Here is a 25,055-nt window from a genome sequence, read left to right on the forward strand (position 1 = left end):
GTTAAAAGGATTTTATACTTGCCGATGAATCTACTGACATATACTTTCGCCTCTGGGATACAATAAGTGCTTTATTACCGCCATATGAAGTGTGTCATGCTTGTTTTCAAACTCGGCCAGTCGCCGATTGTGATCGATACATGAGGGAACTAATGAGATGCCTGGTGGAAAGGTAGAGGTTACGATTGTTAGAAGTGTTTTAGTCATCCATTTTCGTTAATTGCATAATCTTGCTCATGAATTATTGACGCATGTTTGACCTGCATGTTAGAATGTCACATATTGTTTAGAATCAAATTGTTATCACAGAAGCATATCGAGTGTTCCTTCCAAGTCCATGCAAAACTGTCTTATTCTTGATAACTGTATCCTGTGATGAGATATGAAAATGGAGACCTAAAATAACATAAACACACTAAGATAATCGATAAACGTTTAATCGATGATAATCGTGTTATCCTGATTGATATAACACTGGATAAACGAAGCTGAGCCTAATTATCATAACTACACACATTAACATAATCGCAAGTGTAATGTAGTAACTCGGCGGGAGACGACTTCACGGGTAGCACACTCTCTATTTCACCAACTTCGGTTCACAGGCGACTGACACCCACTGTAGTATCTCGGGTGACTAACACCCACTCAGTTACTCGGGTGACTAACACCCACTTGGTTACCCGGGTGACTAACACCCACTGTAGTATCTCGGGTGACTAACACCCACTTGGTTACTCGGGTGACTAACACCCACTTGGTTACCCGGGTGACTAACACCCACTTGGTTACTCGGGTGACTAACACCCACTGTAGTATCTCGGGTGACTAACACCCACTTGGTTACTCGGGTGACTAACACCCACTTGGTTACTCGGGTGACTAACACCCACTTAGCTACTCTGGCGACTAACGCCCACTGAGCTACTCTGGCGACTAACGCCCACTGAGCTACTCGGGTGACAAACACCCACTGAGCTACTCGGGACACACCCTGCCGGGGTGTCCGTCTCGACTGTGGGTCCCCCAGTCCCGACCCACGTGGGCGTCGAACCACGGGTCCCACAGTCTCGCCTCCGAGCCACACAGGGCCCCGGTCCCTACAAGGACAGCGGGACTAGGGGTCTCGGGGCACTATCTCTTCAACTCCGTCTTCGATCTTCAACTGGTTAACAACCACGAGTGCTCTCGCGCGTCCCCCTTTATACCCCACCTGCGGACGTCGCTGAGAGCACCCATCCTATTTGACCAATCACTGGGCACTCGCTACGATCCTGTTTTCCCACATCTCAGCGTGCCTCACCACCCACGCCGCGCCGCCCCGTCATCCGTCACTCCCGGCGCGCGCGTCCATACCACGCCCACAACGCGTGCCCAACCCCGCACCCCGTGCCGCCCCGTGATCCATCACTCTCACGGTCGGCGCGCGTCAACACCACCACTAGATCACCCCCTACCACATAGCTCGCAGCCGACCCGGCTGCTATAAAAATATACAACACCCCCTCCCCCCAGTGTGCCCCGTAACACAACAAGAAGAACAACAACCAACGTAACAACACAACACAACGCGAACACTGCCATCCGCAACCATCAACCAATGCCACTACACAACAACAGAACAATATATACAATCCGGCGAGTGACAATACCAAATGTGTATGCAGAAAAGAAAAATAATTTTTTTTTTTTTCTTTTTTTTTTTTCTTCTCTACCGACTCGTGCAGCGTCCCATTCTTTCCGAGCGTCCCTAGAACGGGACATGACCCCGGCAGAGGGGGAACACCGGGCGAGCTCGGTGTTGAAAAATGTCTTCATGAAAAGTGTTGTGCCCTAGCCCGAGTCCGCCTTGCCGGTCCGTCGTACGGCACCAGACGCGGTTGACCGTCCGGCGGTGCCGGCAGTTCAGGAAGGCACGGGCCAGGCATCGGGGACCCGCGCGTGCCGCGGGGTTCCGGTTCCCGACGGTCAGCAGCCGTCAGGCCCGAGACTCCTGGGGGAGGGTCAGGTGGAGACACGTGAGGATCAGCCTGCGACACATCCCTCCCCGAATCGACGGTCACATCACACGCCCGGTCGTTACGGCACAGAACGGGGTCACACGGTGCCGCATAGGGCTTCAGTCGGGAGGGGTGCACGTACCAACGGCGTTTTCCCCATTTAATCTGTATACTCTGGGGTCGTGCAACCCGCATAATTTCCACCGGTCCCCTCCAAGGTCTCAACAATTTGGGGGACGTAGCCAACGGTGCATGTGGACAATGCAGCCAGGCCTTATCGCCTGGTTTCCAATCGTGCGTATGCACCCTCCGTCCATGCAATCTCTCGTTCGCGATTTGCCGAGACCGCGAATTCAATCTCGCCGCCTCCCGCGCTTCAGCCAATTTGGCGATATTAAATTTGATGTGGTCTGCCAATTTAGATTTTGCACGTGGCTGGGAAATCCCCAGTTGGACGTCCATGGCCGGATCGGCCTCCCGCCCATACATAAGAAAAAATGGGGAAAACCCCGTCGCCGCATGAGGGGCCATTCGATAGGCCGCGAGTACCCCCGGCACCTGTAAGTCCCAATCAACCTGATCGTCGCAGACCTGTTGGCACAGCATAGACGTAATCGTCCTGTTCAGACGCTCAACCATCCCGTCAGTCTGCGGGTGGTACGGGGAAGTCCGCACTTTCTTTGTACCCAACAGGTCGCACACCTCGCGCAACAAAACGCTCGAAAAATTCTTTCCTTGATCCGTCAGCAAGCGTTCGGGGGCGCCCTTGTCCAAAACATAACCCTGGACGAAGGCGTCCGCAACCGCTGCAGCCGACTGGTTGGCGAGTGGCCATGCCATGGGCCATCGGGTGAAGTACTCTACGCCAACCAGCAGGAACCTATTTCCCCTCGGCGTAGCAGGAAAGGGCCCCAAGATGTCTAACGCAACCAATTCGTTTGTGCGCGAAACTTGAATGGATTGCAGCGGTGGATTAGCCGCCAATGGTGGCGGTTTTCTTCGGGCGCACCCTACGCATCCCTTAAGAATGTTCGCCACGTCGTTACCCATCCCCGGCCAATAATAGTCTCGCTGGATTAGGGCGAGCGTTTTGTGAAAACCCAGATGCATGAGTCGTTCATGAGCAGCCAGAACGACCCTACCCCGCATAGCAAAAGGCACAACAAGCACGTGACGCCGGGACATGTTGTCCCACTTCATCAAGAGGCCCTGTCTGCACACCCAGGAACCGACCCGCGCATCCCCTACCTCGGGAGCGTCAACTTTTCGACGTAGCGTAAGCAGGGAGCTGTCGGACATTTGGAGACGGCCCCACTCAATGAGGGGCAACGATAACAGCGAGTCCCTCCCCGTGGGAGCGTCGACACCCGGGGTGTCAGTGGCGGCGAGCGCAACTCCCGCGGTGTCGGCGCAATCCGTGCGCGGTGGCAACCGCGACAAGGCGTCCGCATTTGAGTGTCGTAATCCCTTGCGGTAAATCGTCGTGAATTGGTAGTCCTGAAGGACCTCCAACCATCGGGACAATTGGCCCGATGGCTGCGCCACCCGCATAGCGTATTGGAGAGCCGCATGGTCCGTACGAACCGTAAAATGACGGCCGTAAAGATACGGCCTGAATTGCTGTGTAAAAAACACAATCGCTAACAATTCACGGCGAGTCACGCAATAGCGTTGTTCGGCGGGGGAAAGAACTCTACTACCGTAGGCGACCACCCGTTCGACCCCCCCGACCACCTGTGAGAGCACTCCCCCGATACCCGTGTTGCTGGCATCCGTGTCAAGCAAAAACGGTTGTGTGAAATCGGGGTAACACAAGGGGGGAGCCTGCACCAAGGCGTCACGAAGGGAGCAGAACGCAGCCTCCTCTTCCGCCCCCCAGTGAAACCGCACACCCTTAGCCGTCAAAGCGTGCAGGGGCCTGGCTATGGTGGCAAACTGCTTGACAAAACGACGGTAATAGGAGGCGAATCCAATAAAGCTGCGAACCTCCGTGACCGAGGTTGGCGTTGGCCATGAGCTGACGCATTGCGTCTTAGCAGGGTCTGTCGAGATCCCTGAACGACTCACGATATGGCCCAAATACCTGACCGATTCCCGAAGCAGAAAACATTTAGTCGGCTTAAATTTAAGCTTAGCGGAACGCATCCTGAGGAACACCGCTCTCAGTCGCTGGAGGTGCTCCTCAAAAGTCCGGCTGAAAACGATGATATCGTCGAGATAAATCAAACAGGAGTCCCATTGGAGGCCCGACAAAACCAATTCCATGAGCCTCTGGAACGTGGCGGGAGCGGAATGTAAGCCCATGGGCAAACGGTTGAATTCAAATAGGCCACCAGGTGTCCGGAAAGCGGTTTTAGGTTTAGATTCGTTATCGAGGGGCAATTGCCAAAATCCGGAAAGCAGATCGAGTGTGGAAAAAAACTGTGCTCCCGCCAAGGCATCCAGCGACTCATCCATTCTGGGGAGCGGATACGCATCCGCCATCGAGATTTTGTTTAAGCGGCGGAAATCGACACAGAACCGCAAAGACCCGTCCTGTTTTTTAACAATAGGAGCACCCCACGGACTAGAAGAGGGCGAAATGATGTCGGCCGCCAACATATCATTAACCGCCGACTGCACATGCTCCTTCTCGGCTGGGCTGAGCCGGAAGGGATTCTGTCGAATAGGGGCCGCGTCCCCCGTATCTATGTGGTGGCGCAACAGGTCTGTGCAGCCGATATCGTACTTATGTCTGCTGAACACATCAGCAAACTCGAGTAGCAAACCCCTCAATGCTCCCAATTGCACCTTGGACAAGTTAGCAGACCCGGCACACAACGAGTCCAACCACTCTGTCCCCTCATCGCTTGGAGGATGCGACTCGACGCTGAAATCGGCGTGAGCAACGAGCTGTTCCTCAACGGGTAGCGGCGCGGCGTGAGCCAGCACCGTTCCCTGCGTAATTATGGCCGGCCGCGACCCCGTATTCAGGACCATTACGAACGGCTCACTGTCCCCTCTCACCATGGTTTGAGCTACCGCCAAGTCGAGGCCACTTTTGGCCCTGTTAGACGGCCCCAACAGTACTCCCTGTGCCCCCGCACCCACCCCGAGTGGTTTCCTCAACCGAAGGGGTACCAACATTTGCGATCCCGGGGGCACCCGTACAGTCTGAGTTGCCAGTGCCTGCACCGTCGCACAAACCGTGCGTATTTTGGTAGGGCTTGTCAAGAACGCAACCCGCCGTCCCGACGGAAGCTCAATGCAGGCATGATCTATGAGAATTTTGATGGGCATTTTGGACAAAAAGTCCGTACCTAGCAAACAAGGAACGGCCAGCGATGATGATACCAAAATAGGGCCCGCCAATTTGATGTCACCAATGCAAATAGTCGCCCGAATCTGGCCGATGATCCCCAGGGATCCCCCATTCGCCGCATAAAATGGCACGTCCACAGGCAGAATGGGTCGACTTTGGACGGGAAGAATGTTATAAATAAGGTCCGAAATGATAGTGGCCGACGCACCCGTGTCCACAAGCACCCGGACCTCAACCCCGTCAATAAACCCCGTTACCACGGACGACCCGGCCGACGCAGCCACTATCCTGTGGGCCAATTCGGACCATTCGACTGCTTGTGGGCCGTGTACGGACCCCCCCCGCCGAAGTGAACCCCCGGCACCCAGCCGCTGACCCCCCACCGCCAAACGGCGACCCGAACGTGCCGCATATGTGGACCAGGCGTGTGAGGTGCCCCGACTTGCCGGGTTTAGTTGGGATGACTTGTGGGCCTGGTCGTCGTCCCGACGTGGTCCCGTGGCGCGCTGACGCGGGGCCCGGCACCCGGCTGCGACGTGACCCCGAAGGCCGCAGTTGTAGCAGACGACGAGGGACGTCGTAGGTTTCGGTTGCTCCAGCTTGCGGGATGAACGTGTGGGTGAACGACCTCCCGTTCTCCACTCCCCCGGACGCGATACAGCGAAGGCCTGCTCCCGATCCGCAGCTGGCTGAGGCTCGGCGATCGTGGCGGCCAGTGCCGCGTTCTCCCCCAATTTGCAGACGACCGTCGGCTTGCGCTTGAGGACCTCGTACGCGTGAATACTCGTGGCGATCGCCAGGGAGCAGATATCCATTTCGTCTGCCACATTGATGGGGACTCCCAACTCGTGGGCCAACGCCAGCAGCTGCTCCGTCACCATGGCGTCCTTCCCCTCCTTGTCCATGCGGGGAAAAGCTGCGTCCGCCAAGGCGAGCAGCGCCGTGTGAAAGGCGAGCGTTGTTTCCCCAGCCTGTCAGCAGTCGCACCCTGGAGAGCTCCGGCGCGCGCCGATGACGCGGGCCGCGCTGAGTGGAGATCTCCGGCCACGTGGTGTCCCCGCTTCCCGCCAAACAATGGCGGTCCCTCAAAAACGGCGCCAACCTCAAAACTTTTGGCGCGAAGCGCCTTCTGGCGGGAACCCTCCAGCCGCGCCGCCTCCTCCAACCCCGCAGCCGTCCCTCCGCCCGCTGGAACGGAGATCTCCGCCAAAACTGCAGCGGCGGCGAGCAGCAACTCCGCCAGGCGGGAGTGCGCGTCCTGTAGGCTGGTGTCGGAGGCGAGCTGAGCGTCGGCCATCGCCGCGAAGTGCTGCATCGGTGGCAACTCCTCGTCCTCTCCTCCCGAGGGTGGTGTCTCCGGTACGCCGTCGTCTTCCCGATCTCGCTCGTGGGTACGGGTAGTCTTCCTAGTATCCATTCTTCTTGAAGACAGGTTTACTTCTGACGCCAGTTGTAATGTAGTAACTCGGCGGGAGACGACTTCACGGGTAGCACACTCTTTATTTCACCAACTTCGGTTCACAGGCGACTGACACCCACTGTAGTATCTTGGGTGACTAACACCCACTCAGTTACTCGGGTGACTAACACCCACTTGGTTACCCGGGTGACTAACACCCACTGTAGTATCTCGGGTGACTAACACCCACTTGGTTACTCGGGTGACTAACACCCACTTGGTTACCCGGGTGACTAACACCCACTTGGTTACTCGGGTGACTAACACCCACTGTAGTATCTCGGGTGACTAACACCCACTTGGTTACTCGGGTGACTAACACCCACTTGGTTACCCGGGTGACTAACACCCACTTGGTTACTCGGGTGACTAACACCCACTGTAGTATCTCGGGTGACTAACACCCACTTGGTTACTCGGGTGACTAACACCCACTTGGTTACTCGGGTGACTAACACCCACTTAGCTACTCTGGCGACTAACGCCCACTGAGCTACTCTGGCGACTAACGCCCACTGAGCTACTCGGGTGACAAACACCCACTGAGCTACTCGGGACACACCCTGCCGGGGTGTCCGTCTCGACTGTGGGTCCCCCAGTCCCGACCCACGTGGGCGTCGAACCACGGGTCCCACAGTCTCGCCTCCGAGCCACACAGGGCCCCGGTCCCTACAAGGACAGCGGGACTAGGGGTCTCGGGGCACTATCTCTTCAACTCCGTCTTCGATCTTCAACTGGTTAACAACCACGAGTGCTCTCGCGCGTCCCCCTTTATACCCCACCTGCGGACGTCGCTGAGAGCACCCATCCTATTTGACCAATCACTGGGCACTCGCTACGATCCTGTTTTCCCACATCTCAGCGTGCCTCACCACCCACGCCGCGCCGCCCCGTCATCCGTCACTCCCGGCGCGCGCGTCCATACCACGCCCACAACGCGTGCCCAACCCCGCACCCCGTGCCGCCCCGTGATCCATCACTGTCACGGTCGGCGCGCGTCAACACCACCACTACACAAGCATCCGAATAAATTACTCCGATTATCTCCGCGATTATCATAATTTATGCATATAATTACTCACATTATCATAATTTATGCATATTAATACACATATTAACATAATTGATGCAATTTGCGCATTTTTCGGAAAATTAGTAATTTTTATTATTTTTATAAAAATTTCATAACCCAACACATACAACAACACACAGCACGGCCACACACAGCAGGGCCCCACACACAGCAGGGCCCCACACACAGCAGGGCCACACACACAGCACGGCCACACACAGCAGGGCCACACACAGCACGGCCACACACAGCAGGGTCACACACAGCACGGCCACAAACACACAGCATGGCCACACACACACAGCAATGTCATACAGTTGTAATAAAAGACTTGTCTTTTATTTAGGTTCTTCTCCGCACCCCCCACTGGCCTCCTCTCGGACCAGTGTCGTCTCGCGCGCGTCTCGCGCGCGCCCCGCGCACGCTCCCTCTTGCGTGCCACGCACGCTCTCTCTCGCGTGCTCCGCACACTCCTCCGTTAGCTCCTCTATTCCCGCACTCCGCACACCACTGGCCGACGGCGTGCTGAGGTCCTTCGGCCACGTGGCCGATGGCGCGGATCTTTCCTCACCACCCAACGTGGCTCAGCCTCTTAACTTCCCCGACTGCCCTGATCTCTTCCGCGCTCCCACTTATATACATTCCCCCCACGTGACCCTGACTCCTCCCCTTCCGGATCCTCAGATCCGGCCTTCCCATACTACCCCGCTGGCTCCGCCCCCATTCACCTCACCTCCCATTGGAGCCGAGGTGAACGGTGGCCCCTCCCACACGCCCCGCAGACCAGGCTCCGCCCCCCAATACCCCGGGCCGTGTGATTGGACCCGAGCCCAGCAACAACCCCATTTATGTTCGCATTACACAGTGAAAGTTTTACTGGTAGGAACGAAGTGGACCAGACACCAATAGATTATATCGTCCGTCCGTTTGTCCGTCCGTCCGTCCATGTAGCAACATCGCCCCCTACTGCAAACACTTGGCATGACCCTACAAAAACCTTTAGACCCAGTGATGCTATCCTGGCTAAACAAGTGTAACATTCCCTTATAATTCCCTCAGATAGCTTTTAATTAAAACATTTAAATTAATGAGGCTTTCCTGGCTAAACACGTGTAACATTCCCTTATAATTCCCTGAGATAGCTTTTAATTAAAACTTTGAAATTAAATAAAAAACTCACAGCGCCCTAAAGCCTACAGCTAGGCCTAAAGTCTAGAACTAGGCCTGAAACTCTCCCTTTGTATCGTACCCCCGCGTGTGTGAAAGGGAGTTAATGTTTCACAATGTTACATTCCCTGATTTTTTTAAATAGAAACATTTAAATTTAAAGCTTTTACATTAATAATTATAACATTTAAATTATACATTAATAATTAAAACATTTAAATTAAAAATTAACTCACAGCGACCTAAAGCCTACAGCTAGGCCTAAAGCCTAGAACTAGGCCACAAACTCTCCCTTCGTATCGTACCCCCGCGTGTGTGAAAGGGAGTTAATGTTTCACAATGTTACATTCCCTGATTTTTTTAAATAGAAACATTTAAATTTCAAGCTTTTACATTATTAATTAAAACATTTAAATTAAATATTAACTCACAGCAACCTAAAGCCTACAGCTAGGCCTAAAGCCTAGAAATAGGCCTCAAAGTCTCCCTTCGTATCGTCCGATTAGGTGTAGCAACATCGCCCCCTACTGCAAACACTTGGCAGGACCCTACAAAAACCTACAGTGGGGCTTTCCTGGCTAAACAAGTGTAATAATACATTATGTTTATATTCTTTGGTTATTCGTTCCTACCAGCCCACCCCGCAGGGTCCTGTTTTTTAAAGACAATGCTTGAAATGAGGGAAAAGATGTGATTTTAAAGAACAGCGTGAGACTAAAATAACATCAGAGAAATATTAAATACTCCCAAATACAACTGCCAGCAGTAGCAGAACACCCGTGCCAACAAGGACACTCAATTGATTTTGATAATGTTGAAGTTCTGTGCAAAACTAGCTACTACTGGTCAAGACTAATTAGAGAATCTATCTAAATTGAAAGAAATACTAATTATTTTAACCGTTCGAAGAGCCTTAGTGCTGCGTAGAAGCAAATCATCAAATAATACATTGTTTAAATGCATTCCTATAAAGGACACCATACTTCAATATGGATTACCGTTGGTACGGCTCGTATAATGCGCATAATAATGTATGTTGACATATTAATCCCACCCCCCCCCCCCCACTTTGCGCAAGAGCGCAGAAGTGTGGTCACCACATCTACGCCTCTATATAAGGAACGAAACAGGTGGACTTCTCCACAAATCTGGCTGCCGCCTGATGAGGCTAGTTGTAATTACTGTGCTGTACTAGTGACGAATTGCCCACGTTCTGTTTACGTGACAACCCTTTACTAGTTGGCTGTGTCGGGTGGTGTCGGGTTTTAACGACACATTTATATATTTACCCGATCTAACCCAAAAAAACCTCTATTATGGAAAGAAGAGTTTGCTGCATTTTGAAGTAGAGACAGACCTGCAGAAGCATGATAAACAGGCGATTGCATGGATGAAAGTGAAGAGGTGAAAGACGAGGTCCCGTGCTGTCATTGGCACTGTGTTTATTACTCGAGAGGCACGAGCAAACAGTGAGAGAGGAATAAGGCTTCATCAACGTTTGGCCATGACTGTTGGGAGATGTGCAGATGGCACTGTCTTCATATCAGATTACAAATACAATCCACAACACGCTTTAAATGCAGAAAAAAGGAGGTTTGTGATAAACATAGACTTGGTTTCAGTAAGGTAATGAATGAAAAAATAAAATAATAAAATAATGCTTTCATAAAAGTTTAAAGAGCAAGGAGAAATGAAATGTAAAATTGTAATGTTAAAGGTTATATTGAACAAGGCACTAAAGATGTTAACAAACACTGAAACCAGTGGAGGCCGAGTGGGCTTAGAGGTCAGAGAGCTGAGCTGACGCCGCTGTGATCCGGTTTTAATCGCAGGTGGCTGCCAGTGACTAAAACCGGATTGCCAATGGAGCGAGCCCACGGTCTCAGCCCTGTCAACCACCCACTGCACAAAAGAGGTCGTTGTATTTAATCTGGTTTTGCACTGCTGTGGTGGAATGGTGAGCGCACTACTTTGGAGGTTCAATTCCATTGCCTGGCGCGGCAGTTGAAACAACGGTGAAAGTTTCTCAAATCCTCCGCATCGCCTCTGTCCACCCAGCAGCAAAAACCAGTTCACCGCAGTTAGTCTGTCATCGGCAAGTCACGTGCGGTGTGATAAAATGTGGGTACGCCAACCTTTTCCAACACGTTTGGTCAACGAGGGGGAAGAGTAGACCAAATACACTCTTAGTATCCGTTCCGGTGGAGGCCCTTCTGTCAGCAGTGGCGTGAGCAAGCAATTTCAGGGCTGTGCCTTTACCAGATACGTGTGGCAGATGTGCGTGTGAGTGGTCATTACCTGGGAGAGCCAGGAGGTCCCTGAACCGCACGCAAACCGCCTGGTAATCGCAGACGGCTCGGAGGACGCTTCCGTCAACACACGCTGGAGGTCTCAAAACGCCTTCCTTCAAGCCTGTCTCACCACAAAGCAGCCACATGACCATCGCGTCACTTCTCAAGCAAGACGCACAACCACACGGCGCCCGTGCCAGGCTGGGAGCACTGTGAGGCCAACTAAAGTATTGAAGGGCTCGCTTGCGGGATGTCATGGCACGACCCAGGTGTTATAGGTTAACTGAGATGAGTATCAGATGCACTACTTGCACTTAAACTCACTGGGCCCAATGCATGTGTAGTGGTGATACGCGCTGGGTGTATATGTCGTGTGCCAGCGCGTATGTACGGGTGTGTGTGTGGTGACGCGCGCTGACGGGGAGGAGCAGGCGTCAGTGCGCGGGTGGGGGTAGTGCTGCTGATTGGCTGTGTGCCGGTGACGCGCCCAGAGGGAGTGATCGGGTAGCAGCGCGGTGTGATTGGTCGGGGAGTGGAAACACGCGCTGAGCGGAACCGGATCGTAGGGATAGCGCGTGGGGATTGGGTAACTGAGGAGCGGTGCCGACGTTGAGGTCCGCATCCGCTCCGTCTCCCGGGAAGAAGAGGTATATAAGGTGATGCACAGAGGAGCAGGGGACAGAAGTGGAACCATCTAAGAATGAAGACGAAGGTGCAGAGATAGAGCCCGGAGAGGAGAGTAATGGAGAGTAGAGGAGAGTAATGGAGAATAGAGGAGAGTAAGGTATAAGTGTGTAGCCAGCGAGAGAGAACGGTCTACACGAGCTGAGTAATGTATAGTGTGTAGCCAGAGAGAGAGAACGGTCTACACGAGCTGAGTAATGTATAGTGTGTAGCCAGAGAGAGAGAACGGTCTACACGAGCTGAGTAATGTATAGTGTGTAGCCAGAGAGAGAGAACGGTCTACACGAGCCGAGTATGCATACGGTGTAGCCGGAGAGAGAGGAAGGTCTACACGAGCCGAGTATGCATACGGTGTAGCCAGAGAGAGAGATGCAAAGTCTACACGAGGCGAGTGGAGAGTGTAGCAGAGGCGCAGAGTCTACACGAGGCGAGAGAGGAGTGTAGCCGAGGCGCGGAGTCTACACGAGGCACAGAGAGCCAGCAGCACAGAATCCAGAGAGTCAAGAGAAGCGTAGGGTGAAGAAGAAGAGGTCACGAGTTGTACCGTTGTATGGTGACCGCATTGTGAAGAAGAGAGGCCACGCGTTGTATTGTTACAAGTCAAGATTTAATAAAAGAAGTGTGTTCCCGTCAAGGAGTTTCCTGCCGTCATTTTCCAATACTTCATCTGGCGTCAGAAGTGAAACGGGCTTCCAAGTATGGAGACAAGGAAGACCCGTAGGACCCACGGGATTGACCGCGAGGAAGACCTGGACGACTCGGGGCCGCTGGTGGCGGGGGGTGAGGAAGAGGACTTGCCCACGCTGCAGGGTCCGTCGACGGCGCCGGCCGAGCGACCGGGGACCGACGCCGGGCTTCGTGAGGCGCACTCCCGACTGGCGGAGCTGCTGCTCGCCGCCGCGTCCATCTTGGCGGAGATCAGCTCGTCGGGAGGAGCGGGGACGGTGGGGGACATTTTACAAGGTCGCCCCGCAGATTCCCGCCAAAACGAATGGGGGATTCCCGCCATTGCGCCTGGGCCTACTTTTGGCGGGAACGGCGAGCGCCACGTGGTGGTGGGTTCCCAAGCGCGCGCATCGACGTCATCAGCGCGCGAGGGGGTCCGCCATCTTACGTCTGCTGCTGGAGCCGCCATCTTAGACACCGACGGACAGGCGGAGAGGAACCACGAGGCGGATGACTTCATTTTTCAGCAGCGCCTGCCCACGTTGTCAGCCTTCAAGGCGGAAGGCGGAGACTGGGGCCAATTTCAGCGAAGGTTTTTGGCGCATCAAGAGATGTCAGCGTGGTCCGATGCTACGGCGCTGCGGGCATTGCCCGCCATGCTGGACGACGATGCGCTCGCGGCCTTCAGGGCTGCACGGAAGTCGGACCGCTCCACGCTGAAGGATGCGCTGGGTTTGTTGGCCAGGGTCTACGGACCTCCCTCTACGTGCCGCCATCAGTTCTACGCAAGACGGAAAGCGGCCACGGAGACCGCGCTGGCCTATCGCACGGCGTTGCTGGCTCTTGCTGATGCTGCGTTCCCTCGGATGGACGAGGAGGGCCAAGACGCGATGGTTTTGGAGCAGCTGCTCAAGTTGGCGCAGGACCTGGGGGTCCCTATCAACACAGCTGACGAGATTGATATTTCTTCTTTGAGAGTCGCCACGAGTATTCAAGCACACGAGGCCCTACAACGGAAGCAAGGCGTTGGTTGCAACGCTGCTGTCGTCGCAGCCCCGGGTGTGGTGGTCGCCGAACCCCAAGTCGTCAGCCCACGAGAGGAGGCGTTCGCCACGGGACGACCAGGGGACTGGAGGCCGGGGGCCCGGTCGCCTCTGCGATCGGGCCGAAAGTCGGAGCAACCAAGATCTACTCCGACCCTCGTCACGTGCTATAACTGCGGCCTCCGGGGCCACGTGGCGTCCGGGTGCCGCGCTCCGCGGCAGCGCGCCATGGGAGCTCGGCTGGACGACGACCGAGAGCCCAAGTCATCTCTACAATCCCCGGCAAGTCGCGGCACCTCACACGCTCGGCCTGTTTATTCGGCACACATGGGACGCCGCGTTGCGGCGGAGGAGGGCCGGTTAAGGTTCGGGGATTCGGTTCGGCGAGGGGGGTTCGGCTGGGACCAGGGAGACATTGAATGGGCGGAATTGGGGCATAGAATTGTGGCTGCTTCGGCGGGTTCGTCCGTTGTTACGGGATCTATTGATGGGGTTGAGATTAGGGTGTTAGTGGACACGGGGGCATCGGCAACTATTATATCGGACCTCATTTATAATATTCTTCCAGTCCAATGTCGTCCGCTGCTTCCAGTGGATGTGCCATTTTACGCCGCTAATGGGGGATCGTTGGGCATTATCGGTCAGGTTAGGGCGTCCATTTGCATTGGAGATATCAAATTGTCGGGACCCGTTTTCGTTTCGTCTTCTTTGGCAGTTCCGTGTCTTTTGGGCACTGATTTTTTGGCTAAAATGCCTATTAAAATTCTTATCGATCAACGATGCATTGAACTGCCATCGGGTCGCCGGATTTCATTTTTGACGGGCCCTACTGACATTCGGACGGCGTGCGCTACGATACAAGCGGTGGCGACGCAGACAGTGCAAGTGCCCCCGGGTTCACAGATGTTGATTCCCCTCCGGTTGCGGAAACCATGGGTGAGGGAGGCTTCGGGACAGAGTATGCTTTTGGGTCCTTCTAACAAGGCTGTCGGGGGTCTTGATTTATCGGTGGCTCACACTTTGGTGCGGGCTGACAGGGATCCGTTTGTGATGGTTTTGAACGCGGGGTCGCGACCAGCTGTCATTCCGCAGGGCACCGTGCTGGCTCACGCGGCGCAGGTCCCTGGGGATGATGGGTTGGTTGCGCAGGTGGGCTCGAGCCCCGCGCGGAACGTTGAGCCAAGGGAAGACCTTGAGTGGGTCCATTCGCTATGTGCCGCCTCGGACGATTTGTCGGCGGCGCAGTTGGGTGCGCTGCGCGAGTTGCTCATTGAATTCTCTGATGTATTCAGTAAACATAAGTATGACATTGGGTGCACGGATTTGTTGCACCATCACATTAAAACGGGCGATGCGGCGCCGGTCAGGCTAAATCCCTTCCGACTGAGTCCCGTGGAGAAGGAACATGTTCAGTCGGCTGTTAACGATATGCTAGAAGCCGATATTATTTCGCCCTCCTCTAGCCCGTGGGGAGCGCCTATTGTGCTGGTTAAGAAGCAGGACGGGTCCCTGCGATTCTGCGTTGATTTCCGTCGCCTGAATAAGATCTCTGTGGCTGACGCGTATCCGCTCCCCAGGATGGATGAGTCCCTCGATGCATTGTCTGGTGCGCGATATTTTTCGACTCTTGATTTGTTATCGGGGTTTTGGCAGTTGCCGCTCGACGAAGAGTCGAAACCTAAGACAGCATTTCGGACTCCAGGGGGGCTGTTCCAGTTTAACCGGTTACCCATGGGACTTCACTCCTCTCCAGCGACGTTTCAGCGACTTATGGAGCTGGTTTTGTCGGGCTTGCAGTGGGATACATGCTTGATTTATATGGACGATGTCATTGTTTTCAGTAAAACGTTTGAAGAACACCTCCGGCGATTGAGAGGGGTGTTCTTGCGAATGCGATCGGCTAAGTTGAAATTTAAACCGGCCAAATGTCACCTCCTTCGTAGGTCCGTTAGATACTTGGGTCACATTGTCGATTCTTCGGGGATCTCCACCGATCCCGCGAAGACGGATTGTGTCGGTTCGTGGCCGACACCTACGTCCGTTTCCGACGTGCGTAGTTTCATCGGGTTTGCTTCTTATTATCGGCGGTTCGTTGAGCACTTCGCCACCATTGCAAAACCCTTGCACGCTCTAACGGCGAAGGGAGTGAAGTTCAAATGGGGACCGGAGGAGGAGGCCGCGTTTCGCTCCCTCCGGGACGCCTTGGTGGGTGCCCCACCCTTGTGTTATCCCGATTTTGCCAGTCCCTTTTTGCTGGACACGGATGCTAGCAACACGGGCATTGGGGGGGTGCTATCCCAAGTCGTTGGGGGTGTCGAAAGAGTTGTCGCCTACGGTAGTAGGGTGTTGTCTCCGGCGGAGCAGCGCTACTGTGTCACCCATCGCGAGCTGCTTGCCATTGTTTTTTTTGTGCAGCAGTTTAGGCCATATCTCTATGGTCGTCACTTTACAGTCCGAACGGACCACGCGGCGCTACAGTATTCATTGAGGGTCGCCCAGCCCTCGGGCCAGTTGTCGCGTTGGTTGGAAGTCCTCCAGGACTATCAGTTTACGACTACGTACCGTAAGGGGTTGCGACACACTAATGCCGATTGCTTGTCGCGGTTGTTGCCTTGTGATGAATGCGCGTGTTTGTCGGGATCGGCGCGCTGTAAACCGACGCTTGCGGGGGAGATGGGGGCACTGGCTGCGACAGCGGGCGCACCGATCGGGGATGATTCCACTGCCTCTCAGGGTCGGGACTCGCTGCTCTCGCTGTCGCTCAGCGAATGGGGCCGCCTCCAGATGGCGGACAGCTCGCTGCTAGCATTGCGCCGCAAGGTTGGGGGTCCCGAGGGGGACCAGGAGCGTACCGGCTCCTATGTACTTGAGCAGGGCGTGTTATTGAGATGGGACAGTTTGTCCCGGCGGAACGCACTCATGGTGCCTTCCGCTGTGAGGGGGAGGGTTGTCTTGGCGGCACACGAACGCCTCTTGCACTTGGGAGTTAACAAGACGCTTGCCCTGCTTCAGCGTGACTATTACTGGCCGGGAATGGGAAGTGATGTGGTACATATTCTGAAGGGGTGCGTTGAGTGCGCCAGGCGTAAACCACCGGCCGTGGCAGCTAATCCACCGCTGCAATCTATTCAGGTCTCGCGTACCAACGAGCTCGTTGCACTCGATATTTTGGGGCCCTTCCCAGTCACGCCGAGAGGGAATAAATATTTGTTAGTGGGGGTCGAATACTTTACCCGATGGCCTATGGCGTGGCCTCTCGCTAACCAGTCGGCAGCGGCTGTGACGGATGCCTTCGTCCAGGGCTATGTCCTGGACAAGGGGGCTCCCGAACGCCTGCTGACCGACCAAGGTAAAAATTTTTCGAGTAAATTGTTGCAAGAGGTGTGCGATCTGTTGGGTACCAAGAAGGTGCGTACCTCCCCGTACCACCCGCAGACTGACGGGATGGTGGAGAGACTCCACAAAACTTTGACTTCCATGCTGTGCCAGCAGGTGTGCGAGGCACATGTAGATTGGGACCTGCAGGTCCCGGGAGTCCTTGCCGCGTATAGAATGGCCCCCCATGCAGCTACGGGGTTTTCCCCATTCTATTTGATGTACGGTCGGGAAGCTGACCCGCCAATGGAAACGCAACTTGGCCTGTCCGCTCCACGAACTAATTCTAATTTGGCAGAACATATTAAGTTTAATATTCACAAGCTGACAGAGGCGAGGGAGGCCGCACGGCTTAATTCGCGGGCTCGCCAAATTGCCAATGAACGGTTGCGGGCACGGAAGGTGTCCATGCACGAATGGAAACCAGGTGACAGGGCCTGGCTGCATTGCCCTCAGGCACCCTTGGCTACGTCGCCTAAATTGTTGAGACCGTGGAGGGGACCCGTGGAGGTCGTGCGCGTTGCACGGCCCCAGTGCGTTCAGATAAAGTGGGGAAAGCGCCGTTGGTACGTTCACCCCTCCCGACTGAAACCGTTCTCGCCTCCATATGGCCTCCCCTTGTGTCGTGATGGCCGGGCGTGTGACGTGACCGGCGACCCAGAGGGGGAAATGTCTCTGCCTGATCCACACGTATTTTCGCCTGATCTGCTCCCAGGTGTCTCGGAACTGACAGCTGCCGATCACCGGCGGCCGGATCTCCGCGGCGGGGCCGGCCCTTTCAGGCCCGTTCCGCGCCGTCTGGAGCAGCCGGAACCGCCGGACGGTCGTCAGTGTCCCGCCCCATACGATGGACCAACCAGACGGACTCGCGCCAGGTCGTGCTACTTTGCATGACCTGCCTCGTGAGGAGTCGGGGCAGTTGGAGCGCCTCGTCACTGCGTGTAGCCGCAGGGACGTGGGGCGCGTTCGTTTTCGAATTTGCTCGTATCGTGTTATTGTTGACTTTTCGTGTTCATTGTCAATCTGTACATAGTTATTCTTGTTGTTGTTGTTGTGTTATGTTACGGGGCACACTCGGGGGGTTACGGGGTTTTTTTTGTTGGTTGTCGTTTTATCGTCGCGGTTGGTTGTTGTTAGCAGCCGGGCCGGCTGCGAGCTATGTGGGAGGGGGTGATGTAGTGGTGATACGCGCTGGGTGTATATGTCGTGTGCCAGCGCGTATGTACGGGTGTGTGTGTGGTGACGCGCGCTGACGGGGAGGAGCAGGCGTCAGTGCGCGGGTGGGGGTAGTGCTGCTGATTGGCTGTGTGCCGGTGACGCGCCCAGAGGGAGTGATCGGGTAGCAGCGCGGTGTGATTGGTCGGTGAGTGGAAACACGCGCTGAGCGGAACCGGATCGTAGGGATAGCGCGTGGGGATTGGGTAACTGAGGAGCGGTGCCGACGTTGAGGTCCGCATCCGCTCCGTCTCCCGGGAAGAAGAGGTATATAAGGTGATGCACAGAGGAGCAGGGGGCAGAAGTGGAACCATCTAAGAATGAAGACGAAGGTGCAGAGATAGAGCCCGGAGAGGAGAGTAATGGAGAGTAGAGGAGAGTAATGGAGAATAGAGGAGAGTAAGGTATAAGTGTGTAGCCAGCGAGAGAGAACGGTCTACACGAGCTGAGTAATGTATAGTGTGTAGCCAGAGAGAGAGAACGGTCTACACGAGCTGAGTAATGTATAGTGTGTAGCCAGAGAGAGAGAACGGTCTACACGAGCTGAGTAATGTATAGTGTGTAGCCAGAGAGAGAGAACGGTCTACACGAGCCGAGTATGCATACGGTGTAGCCGGAGAGAGAGGAAGGTCTACACGAGCCGAGTATGCATACGGTGTAGCCAGAGAGAGAGATGCAAAGTCTACACGAGGCGAGTGGAGAGTGTAGCAGAGGCGCAGAGTCTACACGAGGCGAGAGAGGAGTGTAGCCGAGGCGCGGAGTCTACACGAGGCACAGAGAGCCAGCAGCACAGAATCCAGAGAGTCAAGAGAAGCGTAGGGTGAAGAAGAAGAGGTCACGAGTTGTACCGTTGTATGGTGACCGCATTGTGAAGAAGAGAGGCCACGCGTTGTATTGTTACAAGTCAAGATTTAATAAAAAGAAGTGTGTTCCCGTCAAGGAGTTTCCTGCCGTCATTTTCCAATACTTCACATGTATAGATTTTGGCACAGCTATCATTACATAGCCATTTCATGGGATGCAATAAATGTAGCTGTGCTGTTTATGGTTTATAAATACACATTTTACACATGACAGGATACGCATGCTAACAACGCTGAGATCCATAGGAGCCATCGCCTGTTATTTTGCTGCATGCGATTTCTTACCGTCCACCATGTCGGCTTTCTCTCTGTCTTCACAGCCTTCCTCCCCGCACGCACCCTCGTCCGTCACCAGGGTAACCTGAGAACACAACAACAGTGCTCATGGACAATATGAAGGAACGAGGTATTAGCTATCCGGTGGCAGGGTGGTGGCGCAGTGGTAACACTGATGCCTCACACCAAGAAGGTCCTAGGTTCGATTCCCGACTTGGGCGCTTTTCTGTGTGCCGTTTTTTAAGTTCTCCCCCTGTTCTGTATGTGTTTCCTCCAGGTTATCCAGTTTCCACCCATAGATAAATATATACAATGTAACTGGTATCGGTCCAACATCCCAATGCTGAAAAATGACCTGCAAATTACTTGCAACATCTCCCACTACTGCGACAAAAACTTTATACGACCCTCCTGATAAATAGTTGGTGAGGACTTCCTGGGCAAACGAGCGTGATAGCGACAACAACGACGATGAGCCCGCCCCTGGCGGTACCCGAGCACCTTCAGGCAGCACCCGTAGAGGTGCACGGCGACGCGGGTGTTCACGGGGACATGGGCGGCGCACGCTCCCTGGTCGACGCCGTTCACGTACAGGTGCAACGCTCCAAGCGCGTCGACGAGCAGGCCAACGCGCGTGCCCTCTGCCAGCGAGTCGAGGCCCGGCCCGTAGCCGTCCCGGATCTGAGGGACGGACGGAGACAGCGGCGGCGCGTTAGCCAGGTGGCCCCCGGCCGTTGTGCTGCCGTCGTGCTGCGCCCGTAACGCGGCGCTGTGGAGGCGGCGGTGAGCACACACGTGGGTGGCACACGTCCGTGAAACTCCGCGGACATCGAGGTCGCCATCTCCTGGCTTCCAATGGTATGAAGGTAGGAGAGGAAGTGGGTTCCTTTCCATTTGTATTCCCCTTGCACGTGTGGGTTTTCTCCGGGTATTCCCTGTTTCCTCCAGAATGTATAAAAACTTGGAGTTGACCGAATATACCAATTATTGGGCGACAGAGCTTAGGGAATTGTTGGCGCTAATTCTGGCTGCTTTCCCACTTGTCTGTGGATACCCACGCACCTCTGTATCACTCTCCCTCTCTCGAGCGAACAAAAACTGTATACGTTACAAACTCTAAATAAACCAGACAGCTTCTCACATTACGATTTATACTTCCTGTCGCTCAGCAGCCGAGCGAGAGGCTCACATTTGGAATGCAAGTTCAAATCTTAGCTGGGGGTTGACTAAGCCCATCAACCCTCCGGAGTTGATATGAGTACCACTTTGGAGGAAGATACAAATGTGGAATTTTACCACTGGCTCAGGGCTGTAAACGGGAGATGAGCAATGCCTCAAAGATCATTTTAAATCACTGGCTCTTTTTTAGTTATTTTACTTTAATTCTTTGTTTACCTTTGGATGTAATCACTTGCACAACAGCACTACTCGTTATTATGCTTATGGGACCCTTTTTGCCAGTATCAAGATGGTGAAAAAAAGAATAGCCTGTACCCTTTTTGGCAAAAATACAGTTGTTAAACTCAAATTCCACACAGAAAGGCACCCGAGTCAGGAATCGAGCACAGGCCCTTCTTGCTGTGAGGGACGAGCGTTACTGCTGCACCACTACCTGCCGCCCCAACTACAGATTCATACAAAACGGCCGCCTTACACGCCACATTCAGGTCTAACTGAGCGAGAGGGCGAGAAGCCCCAAGCGAGGCAGTGGCGGAACACGGGTCACACCTTGGTGGAGTTGTGGTAGACAGCACGGCCGCGGATCAGCCAGCTCTGCTGTCGGCCCCCCTGCACGATTGAGGAGGGCGGCGTCGCAGGGCTGCGCGCCAAGGGGGTGCGCGCCGTTGGGGTGTGCGCCGTCGGAGAGTGGCCTTCACTGACACTTTCCATCCCCAAACACAGCGAGCCTGTCCACTCGTGGGACAGGCGGTCTACACACACCTGTACGCATGCCAACAGCGATGGCACGAGGGGATTAACGAACACGCACGGCATAATTTCTGTAAATAATCTTGTTGAGGCGAGAGACACAATACGCGCGGGTGAGACACATGCAGGCGAGGCACACGCGAGTGAGCGGGATAGATGCGGAGGCTGCCGTACCTGTAGCAGGCACTGGCGGGGCAGCACGTGCGCCGTCCTGGCCACCGCCTGCGAGCAGCCGTCCCGGCGCGTTGCCGTGCGATTGTGGTTGGACAGCAGCAGGTTCCTCCCGTCCACAAACACGGGCGACTCCCACGCGGAGCAAGCCAATTCCTAGGGTGGATGCAGTGAAGGTGGATCCAGAGAAGGGGAGCAGAGATAATCGAGAGCAGGGGAGGGCAGCCTGCAGCTCGTGACTTCCGTTTCACACGGCCAGGAATCTCGTGGCCTGGGGGCGTTGACACGGCATCGCAGTTGCCACTTGTTTCAGGGGTTCACAGTCCGAATGGTGCAGGCTGCCCTGGTTATTACTGCAGGTGTTTTAATCGTAAAATACTAGGTGCCGTCTACTTCACAGTCAATGAATCAATCTTTATTTTACATGCCAATATCACGGTCAATAAAGTAGTCATCAGTGCACATTATGGTAAATCAGGAACGGTACAGGGGGCATACAGCAACAGGAATGATAAAATAAACCCGTGACGCCCTCAGCGGCTAACACCGACTGAGCAAATTACAACAACGCCCAACCAATAGCATACGGAAAGCAAGTAGTTAATACAAATAAAGTAAATAAACATGAGAATTGGTTTTCCCCTTTTTTCTGACAACAAAACAGGTGTTAAGATATTAAAACACAAAACTGAAACTTTTTACAAGGAATCATGTCTGCATTAACCACAATACTTGTGGTCAGAATGCTGTGCTCGAAAAGGTTTCGTCCCCCCAGCGTCGGGTGAAATAATCCTGGGCTGGGTAAGTCTTGTCGTTCTCGTGAAATGGAGTGTGTGTGTGCCTGAGGTTTGGGGAGAGATGTGGTTTTGCAGGTAGAAAGGGGCCAAGCCATGCAGTGCTTTGTAGGTTAGGACGTTGCAGATCCAGCGAGGTCGTTCAAAAAGAGAAGGCCAATGTGTGCCAGCGTCACGGTCTAGATTTGCCAAATTTAAAAATGACCTGCAAATTGTTGAATTGGGATTACAGATGAAAACATCGCCCCTACAGCGAAACTACTGCAGACCATTTCTGTGAAACATAACGCCTTCTTCGCGACAGCCTTGCACTGTAAGAATGCCGCAAATACCAAATGTAGTAATTTATTCATTATTCTTCACTTGTAAAGGAGAGATGTGTTGTGGAGGAGGTGCTGCTGCTGACCGGTAGGGTGGGCTGGAGAGCGGAGACGGTGCCGGGGATCTTCTCCGGACTGGCGCACACGAGGGCACAGCCCGTGCTGGTGACCGTCACCGATGTCACGGTGCCGTACAGGTCAAACACGGCGTGCACGCCCTGTCACAGCACCCACACAGATAAAAAAAGACCCATGGAGCCTTTAACAGACCGTTGGGATAGGTGCTGCTAGCAAGCAACTCCGATGAATGCAGACACGGCACACGAGGGAGTGAGTGGCTAACACCACGCACGGCCGCCTTTGTCTCCCCTGTACTGATGTTTTACACAATGCACCAGCTACTCATTTAAGGCTGAGTTAACCTAGGGGAGGCCCATGATGGGATCAAATATTTGCCACTGTTATTGGTTGGGTTCAATGTGAGTGCGTTAACCACTGTATCACAGCTCCTCATACACAACAGGACAACAACCGCCATTGTTACGGGTTGACCCCCCTGAGATGACTGGAAGATGCACCACCTGTGCTCCCCACTGTGCCAACTTGCTGCGTTTTAGCAGCCCAGCACGCTGGCGATTGTGAAGGTTGCTCCTCCACCGTTCATTGTTGTTGGAGGGCGATTGGCTCTAACTCTCCAGTAGCATTTTTAAATAACGTCCTCCACAGAGGCTAATTCTTACACCACTGGCTCCAGTCATTGGCAAGTCCGCTCAGCTCCAAATCGTCCCATACCTCAGTGGTTCTTCTATAGCCTGTGCTATGTCCATTTAGCCCCTCTTTACGGCCAAACAGAAACTGCGAGGGTATGTGGTGGTTGGGCATGCGGGTTCCATGATCCAGCCAATACAGCCTCACCTGCTGGAGGAGTTCACTGATGGAAATGTCCAGCTCTATCAAGTATCTATGAGCTCCTCAAACAATCCAGCCTGGTTAAACTCAGGATGGATCTTAGGAAGGCCAGACAGACTGAACAACATGCGGTACAACCAAAAGATGCATTGGAGAGGTGTGCTTAAATATTAATTCATGATTACATTCTCTGATCACATACTGATTTGCAATCTGTGAATATGGTTTCCAGAGCAGAAATAAATGCCTTTATGAAGGTATTGATTGTTGTGTGGTGACACACGCACAGTCTCACCGCTGGCACCCCAGTGGCTGCAGGCCCCATGTCCTTGCCGTCAATGACGAGATGCATCGTGTCATCGTGACAGCGCTTCACTCCAACCCTGTTACCCACCTGACACACACACACACATCCTGTTACCCACCTGACACACACACACCGTTACCCACCTGCCACACACATACACACACCCTGTTACCCACGTGCCACGCACACACACATACACACACCCTGTTACCCACGTGCCACGCACACACACACCCTGTTACCTACCTACCACACACACCCCGTTACCCACCTGACACACACACCCTGCTACCCACCTGACACACACACCCTGTTACCCACCTACCAAACACACACACCCTGTTACGCACGTGACACACACACACCCTGTTACTCACCTGACACACACACTGTTAAACACCTACCACACACACACACACCCTGCTACCCACCTGACACACACACCCTGTTACCCACCTACCACACACACACACCCTGTTACGCACGTGACACACACACACCCTGTTACTCACCTGACACACACACTGTTAAACACCTACCACACACACACACACCGTTACCCACCTGATGCACATACACCCTGTTACCCACCAGGCACACACAGCCTTTTACCCACCTGACACACACACCCTGTTACCCACCTGACACAGATAGGGTCTCATCAGAATTGTGCAAACGTGTTCTTCCAAAAGGAACACCACTAAAAGAAGTCTATAGTAATATTCCCACGAACAAAATATCACTCTGAAAGGCAATACAACAATTTTACGAGTGACAGTCTATACCAGGCTACAAACAAGCCACACTTACGCGCAGTCTGTCCAGTGTAGCGCCATAGTTCTGCCTCTGTGTGACTCCATTGCATCTCACCTCCGATCCCACCACCAGCCATGTGAGCTTTGATCTGGAAACCAGACACACAAACATTTATGAAAACTCACCATTTGTGTTATGCTAAATCATACAATTATGCCTTGATCACATATCTATCCCTTTGCATAAAAATGAAAAGTATTTTCGACATACCCCACCGACCACGTGCCTGACTTTCTGGGAGTGCAGAATTTCAGCAACATTGGTTCAACACAAGCAAACTCTGGACTGGTTTTGACATTCAGTGTCTCATCAGCAGTCACGCTGCTTGCAACAATGTTGGTGAGGGTCCTTGCATTGGATCAAGCCAGCCTGACTCTGATGATGAGACACCAAATGT

General features: G+C 53.9%; 1 protein-coding gene across 1 annotated transcript in view; it reads right to left on the reverse strand.

Moving 5' to 3' along the window:
* The window catches only part of NEURL4 (neuralized E3 ubiquitin protein ligase 4), an 82,374-nt gene that overhangs the window by 18,037 nt on the left and 39,282 nt on the right, over nt 1-25,055 (reverse strand). Inside the window, exons 20-27 of the mRNA XM_078871207.1 lie at nt 24,653-24,746; nt 23,831-23,929; nt 22,713-22,844; nt 21,516-21,668; nt 21,141-21,353; nt 19,914-20,093; nt 19,422-19,497; nt 11,298-11,411 (exon numbers count right to left, since the gene is read on the reverse strand). Coding sequence (XP_078727333.1) covers nt 11,298-11,411; nt 19,422-19,497; nt 19,914-20,093; nt 21,141-21,353; nt 21,516-21,668; nt 22,713-22,844; nt 23,831-23,929; nt 24,653-24,746 — 1,061 coding nt within the window. The remainder of the gene's footprint in view (nt 1-11,297; nt 11,412-19,421; nt 19,498-19,913; nt 20,094-21,140; nt 21,354-21,515; nt 21,669-22,712; nt 22,845-23,830; nt 23,930-24,652; nt 24,747-25,055) is intronic.

The sequence above is a fragment of the Lampetra fluviatilis genome, chromosome 32 (assembly GCF_964198595.1).
Source record: "Lampetra fluviatilis chromosome 32, kcLamFluv1.1, whole genome shotgun sequence".
Taxonomy (NCBI): Eukaryota; Metazoa; Chordata; class Hyperoartia; order Petromyzontiformes; family Petromyzontidae; genus Lampetra; species Lampetra fluviatilis.